Source organism: Orycteropus afer, unplaced genomic scaffold, assembly GCF_000298275.1.
Source record: "Orycteropus afer afer isolate SDZICR_OR568_19922 unplaced genomic scaffold, OryAfe1.0 scaffold00278, whole genome shotgun sequence".
NCBI lineage: Eukaryota > Metazoa > Chordata > Mammalia > Tubulidentata > Orycteropodidae > Orycteropus > Orycteropus afer.
In genome coordinates, this window is record NW_006921865.1 from 1,222,192 (window position 1) to 1,236,315 (window position 14,124).

Sequence of the window (14,124 nt, forward strand, 5' to 3'; positions counted from 1 at the left end):
CCACTTATCAACTATCTCTATCTGATATTTCACATTTACAACAATAGTAAAACATCTACTGTCCAACTGTTTAGTACGTTAACAATGTACTCTGGCAGTAATGAATGCCAAGGTGCAAGACAGGAATAATGCTGGCAGTGATGGTTAAGATTATATGTCAGTTTGGCTGGGCCATGATTTCAGTGGTTTGGCAGTTATGTAATGATATAATTTGGCAGTTATGTAATGATATAATCATCCTCCATTTTGTGATCTGATGTGGGCATTCTCCATTTCTGCATGACAATTTTCACATAACAACCTGGTCTTTGGAACCTAACCATGTCAATAAATGAGAAGTGAGTGTAATGTAGATCTTACTGAAGACTTCAAAAGGTGGGGGTGGGGGAAAGTTGAAGGAGGGTTTTACTCTCAGACTCCACAGCACACAGCTTCATAAATTCCCATTTTAAATATCTCATATCCTAAAGTCATACTGAATCTATATATAATTTTCTTAAAAATTGAATAAAAGTATCTTGAGCCATTGAAAACTAGATATTTTCTCAGGAACTACCAAAAACTGCTCGTTGGTGATATAGAAACCAGATTTTGTACAAAATATTTTTAATGTAAAGCAGATAAGCCATTACATTTTATATATTTGAAAGCTTTAAATGATTTATGCCATTAATTAAATTTTTGAAATATAAAGCAGAAAATAGAATTTGTATCTTGGTTTTCCAAGTAAAGATTAAGAAATATGAAGAACACCCAAAATTCTAAATTTAAAAAAAAAAAAAAGCTTAATATTCTGCTGGCTTTAATGAGCTGACTAATATAATTTTCAGTTGTTGACAAGCATAACAAGAGTTGATGAGAGTTTTCACAAAGTTTGCTTTATAGCTTTCTCTAAAGAACAATATCTAAAATTTCTTAATTTGGTTAGAGAATAATTTATTTGTAAATATGTAAACACTCAATTTAGATTTTAAATAAACATTTAAATAAATAAATTTTCCTTCATGCCTTTTGGTTTTTGTTAGCTACTTTTAGTGAAGCTTTACAATTAAGTAGGAAATTAGTGCTGCTTATGTAGGAAAGCAAGGGAGGTATTAAAAGGGTCTCCTTCTTTTGAAATAGTTCTAAATATTATTTTTAGATTTTTTCCTTTTGTGTGAATAGGAATTTGGCAGCTGATCTTCTCCTGATGACTCCTGATAATGAACTACAGTTAGTAAAACTCTGTGCTTTCTATCCAGGGTGTACTGAAGAGATAAATGAGCTTCATGAAAAGGTATGGTGATGAAAGTAAATATCGTAGTTTGGAATAAAATGTTATAAGTTAACAAATGTTAAATTTAGGCAAATAAAGATATATATAGAAAAACAAACATGCAGTACCTTTAGGATGCTTTTTAAAAATACAATAGTCATAAAAGGAAGTAATATTTATTGAGCATCTACTCATTGAAAACAGGTGATTGGAACTAAATTTTTACATATTTTTGAATCCTACTGAATTCTCATGTAACCCTTAAAAGAAGATGATATTACTTCTATTTTACAAACAAAGCCAGCTTAGAAAAGATAAAGAACTTGCCTACATTAGTCAGCTAATGGTGGAGTGACAATTTTCAACTCAAATCCAACCCTAATTCACTAGCTCTTAGCAGTATACCACTGTATTTTAAGGTGTATGTGTGCTAACTTTTGTCCATTTATTGTGATTTTGTTTATTGGTCCAAATGTGAGGATTTTTGTTTTATTTATTTTGATGTGTAAACCATACTAAGACTGTAGTCTTTGATCTTCAAAAGTAAGTGCTGAAAGTCATCTTCACTTTCAGCAACCAAGGTAAATAGAGGTAAGATAGAAGTTGTCAAAGATTTCATTTTAGGACTTCATGTAAGATGGGGGAATAGGCAGACAAGCAACACAGACCTTCTTCAACAAAGAAAAGAAAAACAATGGACAGGGATAGAGAAGATAATCCAGGAGCCCTAAGCTTTAAAAGGAACTATACAGAAGTGGATTAGGCACCAACTCGGAAAGAAGGTTGGGCAATCCTACTTCCGTAGTGATACTGCCTTGGAAACCCAAGGAGGGGTCTCTATGAGTCAGGGCTGACTGGACGGCACATAACAACAACAACAACAGTAGAAACACCTGAATGAAAACAGTGAGTACAGAGATAGAACTGTGGACTATCAGCTACTCTGACGGGACCAAGAGCCTGAATATTTCCGAGTAGTGTTGGGACCTGAGAATTGACCTAAAGATCAGCCCTGGTCACCAAGGGCTGTGGGGATGACTGCACTGGTGGCCTATGACTAGGAAGGGAAACAGCACAGAGGAAGACAACCTAAGCTGTTGACTTTCTGCTGTCCAGAGGGCACAGCCATTTTGATTGTTTACACGTGACAGCCATTTTGAATATTTAAAGTGACCAAGAGTGCAGCCATTTTGGATATTTAAAGTGACCATGGGCGTGGCCATTTTGAATATTTACAAGCAGCAGCCATTTTGGATATTTAAGTGACCAAGGGCGTGGCCATTTTGAATCTTTACAAGTGGCAACCATTTTGGATTTTAAAGTGATAGCGTTCTCATTAGGATTCCAGGGACCAAAGAATAGCCTCAGTTTGCCAAGGTCGGCAGGGACATATGAGAAGCTGACAATAGGAAAGGAGACAGGTGGTAAGTGTATAAGTGCTGTCAGCTAGTGAGTAGAGGAGCATAGTACCCTGCTTGCGTGGATAACACACAAACAAAACAAAACGAAAATCGTGGGCAAGTCACTCCAACATACAATCACTAATTAAATATAAACACAAAAAACATCACAATGCCTCAGAGACAACAGGGCATGACAGTCCACACAAAGAAGCAAGATAAAGCAGGAGAAACAAGGGACCAGGATACAGACCCAAAACACATCCCTGAGGAAGATGCAGCATTCAAACTCCCTGTTAAGAAATTCAAAAGAATTATATTTAGATATCTTCAATGAATTGAGAGACAGATCAAGGAAAACACAGAAAAAAACCCTAGAACAATTTCAAAAGACAATACAAAAACTAAGTGAAAAATTAGAAATGATACAAAATCTACACACAGAAATCCAGAACACTAATACTAAATTTTCAGAAATAGATAAGACATTGAATGGGCAAAGGAGCAGAATTAAATCAATGGAAGAATTAGGGAGACTGAAGGCAAATACCTGAACACTTCTTTGGAAAGAGGTAAATCAGAAAAAAGATCAAAACAAAATGAAGAAAGCCTAAGGTTCATGTGGGGTACCATCGAAAGGAATAACCTACGTGTCATCGGAATTCCAGAACAGGAAGACACAAATAAAACCAAAGAAAATTGTTGAAGATATGTTGGAAGAGAATTTTCCTGGTATGATGAAAGATGAGAATATATCCATAGGAAGTTCAGCAAACCCCAAACAAGATAGACCCCAAAAGAAAATCAACCAGACATATCATCATCAAACTTACCAAAAACAAAGACAAAGAAAGAATCATGAGAGCAGCATGTGAAAAATGAAAAGTTACCTACAAGGGGCAACCAGTAAGACTAAGCTGGGATTTCTCGGCAGAAACTATGCAGGTGAGAAGACAATGGGATGGTATATATAAAACACTGAAAGAGAAAAATCTCCAACCAAAAATCATGTACCCAGAAAAATTGTCCCTCAAATATGATGGTGAAATTAGGACATTTCCAGATAAGCAGAAATTAAGGGAATTTGTTAAAACCAGACCAACCTTACAAGAGATGCTAAAGGGAGTCCTTTGGACAGAAAAGCAACAACAGCAAACAACTGACAATTAACATCCATGATGATATAACCCAGAAACCAACCCAGCTATGGAAGTGTCCAAAGTAAATAAGCCTACAAGATTGTAAACAGGGAACCAGAGACATCAATTGACAGATGAGGACAACTGCAAAGCAAAAAGAGGGAAAAAACTGTGTCATTACAGAACTTCTAGATGGTAGGAAAGTCAAGACAACTACAAGATAGAACGGGCTGTTCTAAACTTAAAAAGACAACTATAAGTCACAGGGTAACCTCAAAGAAAAAGGATAAACCTTCACATCAAAAAAGAGGACCAGCATAAATATTCAGCAAATACTAAAACAATAGCCATGAAGAAAGTGATAACATGATTCATAAACAAAATGAGCTCAGCATAGAAAATTATATGGAACAAAGAAATCAGCACCACAAAAAAGCACATAATAAAACTGACAGCAACAAATTCATGTTTGCCGATAATTACATATCTGGCAAGGGACTTATCTCTTAGATTTATGGCGGAAGAGTGGATGACCAAACTATGGTACATACACATAATGGAATGCTATGCAGCACTAAAGAATAATGTAGAGTCTGTAAAACACCACATAATATGGATGAACTTGGAGGAAATTACACTGAGTAAAATAAGTCAATCATAGACAGACAAATGTAGTATTAGTTCATTGTTGTGGAGAGTCAAGGGAAGGTTTATATATGGAAGGAAACTTTCCTTGTTGGTTGCCAGAGTGGGAGGGAACACTGCAAAAAAACAAATGCATTGACCCATGTCACTTTAGTTTTGTGTATTTCACTATACATAAATTATATTTCAATAAAATGCATTGAAAAATGGAGAAAAAATGATTTCATTTTATTTGGATCCATAATAAATACCCATGGAAACAGTAATCAAGAAATGAAACATCATATTGCACTGAGAAAATCTGCTGCAAGAGACCAGTTTAAAGTGTTGAACAGTAAGATGTCACTTTGAAGACTAAGGTGTGCCTGACCCAAGCCAAGGTATCTTCATTCACGTCATATGTATGTGAAAGCTGGACAGTGAATAAGGAAAACTGAAGTAGAATCGATGCCAGTGAATAAGGAAAACTGAAGTAGAATCGATGCCATTGAATTGTGGTATTGGTTGAAGAATACTGAAAATACCATGGAATGCCAGAAAAATTAACAAATTTATCCTGGAAGAAGTACAGCCAGAATGCCCTTTGGATGAAAGAATAGCCAGACTTTGCCTCACCTACTTTTGTCATGTTGTCAGAAGGGACTATTCCCTAGGGAAGGATATCATGCTTGGAAAAGTGGAGAATCAGGGAAAAAGGGGAAGAGCTTCAGCAAGATGGATTAAGAAAGTGTTGGGCTCAAACATAGCAAGGATTGTGAGCATGGTGCACGACTGGGTAGTGTTTTGTTCTGTTATACCTAGGGTCACTATGAGTCAGAATCAACTTGATGGCAACTGACAACAACAATGCTAACTTTTTAAAATAGACAATGTAGGGTCTTTAAATGAATTAAATATAATACAATTTGCATTAATTATTCTAAAGTGCTTATGAAAATAATTATTTGGTGGATATGGAAATTTGTATACCAAGATTATATATAAAAGAAACTGGAATGTTTGACAATAGTGGAATTATATATTTAAATTATGGTACATTTGTATATTTCAGTGCTGCTAAAGGGGCAGGGAAGCTGCATCTTCTGATCTCCTCTGACTGTGCAAGAGGAAGACAGAATCACCATCAGTAGCCCAAGGCCTGTTCTTATGAAGCCAGACATGCCACCACCCTCCAGCCCTCTTACTAACCTTATCACCAACCATTCCTCCTGTAGCACCCACCACCTCTCTGCTGGGTTTGATAATTCTTTGCAGTGGTCACATGGAACTCAACAGATTATGGGTTTTATTAGGGAAGCAACAGTCTACAATTCAAGTTCAGGAATGTTCTCAGTCTCTCGCAGCGAGCCATTTCTCTCAGCAGCACGTCTGTCTCAGCTGGCAGTCAGAGAGATTCTTTCTGCCTCTAAACCAAAACCAAACTCACTGCCATTGACTCATAGCAACCCTCCTTAGGTTTCTGAAGCAGTATCACTATGGAAGCAGTTTCCCAGCCTTCCTTCTGAGGAGTGGCTTGTGCGTTTGAACCACCAGCCTTCTAGTTAACAGTCAAAAGCCTTAAGCACTAGGCTACTAGAGCTCCTTATCTTAAGCCTGGCAGAGTTGGAAAACTAACCAATCCCAACATTAGAATTCTATACACCTGAGAGGGGGCGAACTTCCCAGAAGATTGTTTCATGCTGCACCAACAGAAATACACCAGGTTGATAACTTTAGCAATCAGGAGCTACTCAGTTGCTCACGACAAATTCAACCATGGAGTTTACAAAGATTATGGCTAGGAAAGCCAAACTATGTAATTTACAACACCAAGTTAAAAAATAATAATAATAATAATGAGGTTCTATTTTTATTAACATCGGTAACAAAAAGAAAAACAAAACTCAATGCCGTTGAGTCGATTCCAACTCATAGCGACCCATCCTCAGATTTCTGAGGTGGTATCACTATGGAGGTAGATTGCCCAACCTTCCTTCCAATGAGTGGCTATTGGGTTTGAACCACCAGCCTTCCGGTTAGCAGCCTAATGCCTTAGGGACTATACCACCAGAGCTCCTATTATCATCAGTAGATACCTATAAAATGGTTTAATAAAATGAAGATTAAAAAATTATGTACAGGCCATATGACTTTTTTTTCAGTAACTGTATGTATATATTTATTTTATTTATAGCATATTTAAGATCCCTACAGTTATTTTAAGGAGCTCTGGTAGCATAGTGCCTGAGGCACTTGACTGATAACCAGAAGGCTGGTGGTCAAAACCACCAGCCACTCCTCGGAAGGAAGGTTGGGCAATCTATTTCCATAGTGATACTGCCTCGGAAACCTAAGGAGGGGTTGCTATGAGTCAGGTCCGACTCGAGGACACATAACAACAACAACAATTATTTTAAGAAAAAGGCGAGATACAAATACAACATTATTCTCATCTTTTATAAAGTTTCTTTTTCCCCTTATTTGAACTTTGATTTTTCTCCCTCCATGTTATTGGGGACCTTATTCATTCAACAAAAGACATGTATTGAGGATTATGTTACTGCAGATTGACAAAGAGTGAGTGAGTGAATGAGTGAGAGTGTGTGTGACAAAGCCAAAGAGTTCATGGAAAATGCTTGTGAAATGATAAAGGCCCAAAGTCAACAGTGGATTGTGAGATCATAGATTATTCTAACTTGTTTATATATTTGTATTCTGTAAATTGCTTTTTAAATGTGCTATATTTTTGCTTTTATAAACATGACAACTAGAAGCTTTTTTAATTTTGAAATGTAAATGCTATCTGGAAGGAAGCCGGATTACTTTTCTTAATTATATCTTACAGTGCATTTTCTTTTTTAAAAAAACTGTTAATTGTGTTGAAAACATATACAACAAGACATTCACCAACATAACAACTTCCACATTTACAGCTTAGGGACATTGATGACATTTTTCATGTTGTGCCACCATTATTACTATCCTTTGACTAGATACTCTACCACCTATTAGCATAAACTCAATGCCCCCCAAATGAAAGCTTCCCCTTTCCCCCTCCCTCCTACCCCTGGTAAACACTTTTATACATATATATATACAACTTTTTTTTCAACCTATCTAGAAATTTAGCCTCCCCTTCCCTCCAATCCCTGGTAACCAACAAAAAAAGTTTCCTTTTATGTCTAATCTTTTCCTTGACTTTCTAAAATAATGGACTCATACAATATTTGTCCTTCTGTGATTGACTTATTTCATTCAGCATAATGTCCTCCAAGTTCATATGCATTATGTGGTGGTTTGCAGATTCTATATTATTATTTAGGGTTGCATAGTATTCCATTGTGTGTATGTACCACAGTGTGTTTATCTATTCTTTGCTTGATGAGCACTTAGGTTGTTTCCATCTCTTTGCTATTATTCATAGTGCTGCAAGGAATGTGAGTGTGCATATATCTATTAATGTCCTGCCTCTCACTCCTTTGAGTATATACCTAGTAATGAGATTGCTGGATCAAATGTATTTCTATTCCCAACTTTTTGAGGATTCCCCATACTGATTTCCACAGTGGTTGTATCATTTTATAGTCCCACCATCAGGGTATGAGCGTTCCAGTCTCTCCACATCATCACCAGCATTTGTTATTTTCTGTCTTTGTGAGCTTTACTATTCATACTGGGGTGAGATAGTATCTCATAATTGTTTTTATTTGCATCTCTAATAGCTAATGATAAGGAACATCTCTTCATGTATTTGTTGGTAGCCTGAATATCTTCTATGGTGAAGTATCTGTTCATGTCTTCTGCCCATTTTTTAATTGGATTGGTTGCCTTTTTGATGTTGACATGTTGAAGTTTTCTATAAATCTTAGAAATAAATCCCATGTCAGATATTTCACTGCTGAATATTTTCACCAAAGCTCATTCTGTAGGTTCTCCTTTTACTCTTTTGGAGAAGTCTTCTGATGCACATAAGACTTTAATTTTTGGAAGAATCTAGTTTATCTTCCACTGTTTGTGCTTCTTGGGTTATGCTTGATAGTCTATTTATGCCATAAATTAGGGCCCCTAAGTTTTTCGCTATTTTTCCTTTGGTAAACTTTATAGGTTTAGGTTTGACATTTAAGTCTTTGATCCATCTGGAGTTCGTTTCTGTGTACGATGTGAGATATGGATCTTGCTTCAGTTTTCTGCAAATATACCCAGTCTTGCCAGAACCATTTTTGCCAAAGAAAGAGACTGTCTGTTCCTCATTGAATACATTTCGGCCTTTTGTCAAAGATCAACTGATCATAGGTTGATGGATCTGTTTCTGGGTTCTCAATTCTGTTCTACTGGTTTATGTGTCTATTGTTGTACCAATACCAGGTTGTTTTGACAACTGTGTCTGTGTAGTAGCTTTTGAGATCTGGGCATGTGAGACCTCCTACTTTGTTCTTTTTCAGTAGCCAAAAAACTAAACTAATTGCCGATGAGTCTATACCACTTATAGCGACCCCTCCTTGGGTTTTGGAAGCAGGATCTCTACAGTAGAGTGCCCAATCTTCCTTCTGAGGAGTGGCTGGTGAGTTTGAACTGCTAGCCTTCTGGTCAAATGCCTTAGGCATTATGCCACAAGAACTCCTTCTTCTTCAGTTTTGTTTGTTGTTGTTATGTGTCATTGAATGGTCTTTGATTCATAGCAACCCTGTGTTGTTGTTGTTGTTAAGTGCCGTCGAGTCATTTCCGACTCATAGCGACCCCATGCACAGCAGAACGAAACACTGCCCGATCCCGCACCAGCCCCACAATCCCTGCTATACTCGAGCCAATCATCGCAGCCACTGTATCAATCCATCTCGTTGAAGGCCTCCCCCTCTTTCGTTGACCCTCCACCCTACCAAGCATGACATCCTTCTCCAGAGAATGGTCCCTTCTGACAACATGACCAAAGTAGGTGAGACGAAGCCTGGCCATTCTTGCTTCCAAGGAGCATTCGGCTGCACTTTTTCCAGGACAGATCTATTAATCCTTTTAGTAGTCCATGGTACTTTCAGCATTCTTCACCAACACCCCAACTCAAAGCATCAATTCTTCGATCTTCCTTATTCTTTGTCCAACTCTCACATGCATATGAGGTGATTGAAAATACCATGGCTTGGGTTAGGGACATCTTAGTTTTCAAGGAGATATCTTTGCTCTTCAGTGTGTAGAAGAGGTCTTTTGCAGCAGATTTGCCCAATGGAATATGTCTTTTGATGTCTTCACTCCTGCTTCCACTGGCATTGATTATAGAACCAAGTAATATGAGGTCTTTGACAACTTCAGTCTTTTCTCCATCTATCATGGTGCTGCTTATTGGTCCAGTTGTGAGGATTTTTATTTTCTTTATATTGAGGTACAATTCATACTGTAGACTGTAGTCTTTAATTGTCATTAGTAAGTGCTCTAAGTCATCCTCACTTTCAGCAAGCAAAGTTGTGTCATCTGTGTATTGCAGGTTGTTGATAAGCCTTCCTCCAATCCTGATGCCACATTCTTCTTTGTATAGTCCAGCTTCTCTGATTCTTTGTTCAGCATACAAGTTGAATAAGTACAGTGAAAGATACAACCCTGATGCAATCTCTTCCTGATTTTAACCCATGCAGTATCCCTTTGTTGTGTTCAAACAACAGACTCCTGGTCTCTGTAAAGGTTCCTCATGAGTACAATTAATTGTTCTGGAATTCCCATTTTTCTCAAGGTTATCCATAATTTGTTATGATCCACACAATCGAATGCCTTTGCATAGTCAATAAAACACAAGTAAATATCTTCTGGTATTCTTTGCTTTCAGCCAAGATCCATAGACATCAGCTATGATATCCCTCGCTCCATATCCCCTTCTGAATCCAGCTTGCATTTCTGGAAGTGCTCTGTCAATTACTGCTATAACTGTTTTTGAATTATCTTCAGTAAGATTTTACTTGCATGCAATATTAATGATATTGTTCAATAATTTCCACATTCTGTGGTATCACCTTTCTTTGGATACAAATATGGATCTCTTCCAGTCAGTTGGCCAGGTAGCTTGGCATAGCCGAGGGAGTGTATTCAGAGGGGCATCCATTTGCTGAAGCATCTCAATGGGTATTCCATCAATTCCCGGAGCCTTGTTTTATCTTATTTTTACCAATTCCTTCAGTGCAGCTTCAGCTTCCTCCTTCAATATCATTAGTTCTTGATCATATGTCACCTCCTGAAATGAACGATCACCTACCACTTCGTTTTGGTATACTGACTCTATGTATTCCATCCATCTTCTTTTGATGTTTTCTGCATCATTCAACATATTGCCCATGGTATCTTTTAGTATTGCAATTCAAGGGTTAAATTTTTTCCTCAGTTCTTTCAGCTTGAGAAATGCTGAGAATGTTCTTCCCTTTTGCTCTTCTAACTCCAACTCTTGCCACATTTCATTATAATAATTGACTTTGTCTTCTTGAGCTGCTCTTTGAAAACTTCTGTTCAGCTCTTTTGTCCTGTCAATTCTCCCATTTGCTTTAGCTACTCTCCATTCCAGGGCAAGTTTCAGAGTCTCTTCTGATATCTACTTTGGTCTTTTCTTCCTTTCCCGTCTTTTTAATGGCCTCTTGCTTTCTTCATGGGTGATGTTCTTGATGTCATCCCGCAATTCTTCTGGTTTTCAGTCATTGGTTTTCAATGCATCAAATCTATTCTTTAGATGGTCTCTAAATTCATGAAGGATAAAATCAAGATCATATTTTGGCTCTCGTGGAGTTGTTTTAATTGTCTTCCATTTTATCTTGAACTTGCATATGAGCAGTTGATGGTCTGTTCCACAATCAGCTCCTGGCCTTGTTTTGCCTGAAGATACTGAGATTTTCCATCACCTCTTGCCACAGATGTAGTCCACCTGATTCCTGTGTACTCCGTCTGGTGAAGTCCATATGTATGGCTGTTGTTTGTGTTGTTGAAAAAAGGTATTTGCAATGAATAAGTCATTGATCTTCCAAAATTCTATCATGTGATCTGTAGCATCATTTCTATCACTGAGACCATGTTTTCCAACTACCAGTAATTCTTCTTTGTTTCCAATTTTCGCATTCCAATCACCAGTTATAATTAGCACATCTTGATTGCATGTTTGGTCGATTTTAAACAGCAGAAGTTGGTAAAAATCTTCAATTTCCTCATCTTTGGCTTTGGTGATTGGTGTGTAAATTTGAATAACAGTATTATTAACTGGTCTTTCTTGTAGGTGTATGGATATTATCCTGCTACTGACAGCATTGCACTTCAGGATAGATCTTGAAACATTCTTTGTGACGATGAATGCCACGCCATTCCTCTTCAATTTGTCATTCCCAGCATAGTAGATCATATGATTGTCTGATTCAAAATGGCCAAAACTGGTCCATTTCAGCTCACTAATGCCTAGTATATAGAGCTTTATGCATTCCATTTCATTTTTGACAACTTCCAATTTTCCTAGATTTATACTTTGTACATTCTGTTTTCTAGCTATTAATGGATACTTGCAGCTGTTTCTTTTTATCATGAGGTGTACCACATCAGCAAAAGAAGGTCCTGAAAGCTTTACTCCATCCACATCATCAAGTCAGCTCTATTCTGAGGATGCAGCTCTTTCCTAGTCATATTTTGAGTGCCTTCCGATTCATCCCCTGGCACTGTATTAGACATTGTTTCCGACTCATCCTCTGGCACTATATCAGACATTGTTTCAGGGCTATTTTTCAGTAATATATCACTGCTGTTCATCAGTTTTTCACTGGCCACTTCTTTAAGAATGAGATGACCTCTTCCTCCTTCCATGTCTGTCTTAGGGTGGAAGCTTCACTGAAACCTGTCCACCATGGCTAACTTTGTTGGCACTTGAAACACTGGTAGCACAGCCTCCAGTCTCACAGCAACACACAAGTCACCAAGGACAACAAACCGACAGACGAGTTCATCTCTCTTAGCTGTTCCAAACTGCTGCACTCCCACTTCCCAGCCTTCCCTACCAGTTCTGGCTATCCAAAAGCTGTCTTCCATTGCCTCCCGGCCTTCCACACCAGGCCCAGACCTCCAAAAAGCCATCTACCACCACATCCTGGCTGTCCCTACCAGTTCCAGCCCTCCACAAAGCTGTCTGCTGCCACCTCCCAGCTGTCCTTAACAGTTCTAGCCCTCCAAAAAGCCATCTGCCTTTTCTTCAGTATTCTTTGCTTATCTAGGATTTCTTTCCTTTCCATATAAAATTAGTGATTGGTTGTTCCATGTCTTTAAAGAATGTTTATGGAATATGGATTGGGATTGCATTGAATGTATAGATTGCTTTGGGCTGTATTGACATTTTCATAATGTTCAATATTCCTATCCATGAGCATAGTATGCCCTTTCATTTGTGTAGATCTCTTGTAGTTTCTTGAAGTAGTGCTTTGTAGTTTTCTTTGTATAGGTCTTTTGTGTTCCTGGTAAGACTTATTCCCAAATATTTTATCATTTTGGAAACCATTTTAAATGGTATTGATTTCCTTACGTCCTTTTCAGAAACCTCTACTGGATTACAAGAATCCAACTGATTTTTGTAGGTTGATCTTGTATCCTGCCGCTATGCTAAATATTTCAATAAATTCCAGTAGTTTTCTTGCTGAATCTCTTGGGTTTTCTATATATAGGATCATATCATCAGCAAGTAGGGATTGTTTGAGTTTTTCCTTACCAATTTGGATACCTTTGATTCCTCTTTCTTGCATTCTTCCCTTGGCTAGGACTTCCAATACAATGTTGAATAGAAGTGGAGATAGAGGCATCCTTGTCTGGTTCCTGCCCACAGGGGAAAATTATTTCAGTCTTTCTTCATTGAGAATAGTGTTGGCTGTTGATTTTGCATATATGCCCTTTATTACATTGAGAAATTTCCCTTCTATTCCTTTGCTGAGAGTTTTTATCAGGAATGGGTGGTAGATTTAACAAAAGCCTTTTCTGCATCTTTTGATATGATCATGTGAATCTTTTATTTTACTTTTGTGATGGATTACATTAGTTGTTTTTCTAATATTGAACCATCCTTGCATATCTGGTATGTATCCCACTTTGTCATAATGTATTATTATTTTGATGTTTTTAGAGTCTGTTGGCTGGGATTTTGTTCAAGATTTTTGCGTCTATATTCATGAGGGATATTGGTGTATAGTTTTCCTTTGTAGTGGAGTCTTTCCCTGGTTTTCATATCAGGGTTATGCTTGCTTCATAAAATGAATTTGGGAGGATTCATCCTTTTCTACATTCTGGAATAGTCTGAGTAGGATTAATGTCAGCTTTCCTCTAAATGATTAGTAGAATTGTCCAGTGAAACCACCTAGGCCAAGGCTCTTTTTCTTGGTGATTTGTTTTATGACCTGTTCAATTTCTTCTTTTGTTGTAAATCTGTTCACATTTTCTATCTCAGTCTGTGTCAGTTTAGGCAAGTAGTCTGTTTCTAGAAATCTGTCCATCTTCTAGGTTTTCAAATTTATTGGAGTAGTTTATTCCTCTTGATAGTATTCCACGTGAAACTTAGGCTTTCTACATTTTGTTTTGATCTTTTTTCTGATTCATCCCTTTGCCCATTCAATGTGTTATATATTTCTGAAATATTAGTATTAATCTTCTGGGTTTCTAGGAGCTCTGGTGGCATAGTGCTTAAGGCATTTGACTGCTAACCAGAAGGCTGGGGGTTCAA

At 37.4% G+C, this 14,124-nt stretch overlaps 1 protein-coding gene across 1 annotated transcript in view; it reads left to right on the top strand.

Annotated features, from left to right (window-relative positions):
- Positions 1-14,124, top strand: part of WDR17 (WD repeat domain 17) — a 170,482-nt gene that overhangs the window by 122,510 nt on the left and 33,848 nt on the right. The window contains exon 24 of the mRNA XM_042782268.1: positions 1,165-1,276. Coding sequence (XP_042638202.1) covers positions 1,165-1,276 — 112 coding nt within the window. The remainder of the gene's footprint in view (positions 1-1,164; positions 1,277-14,124) is intronic.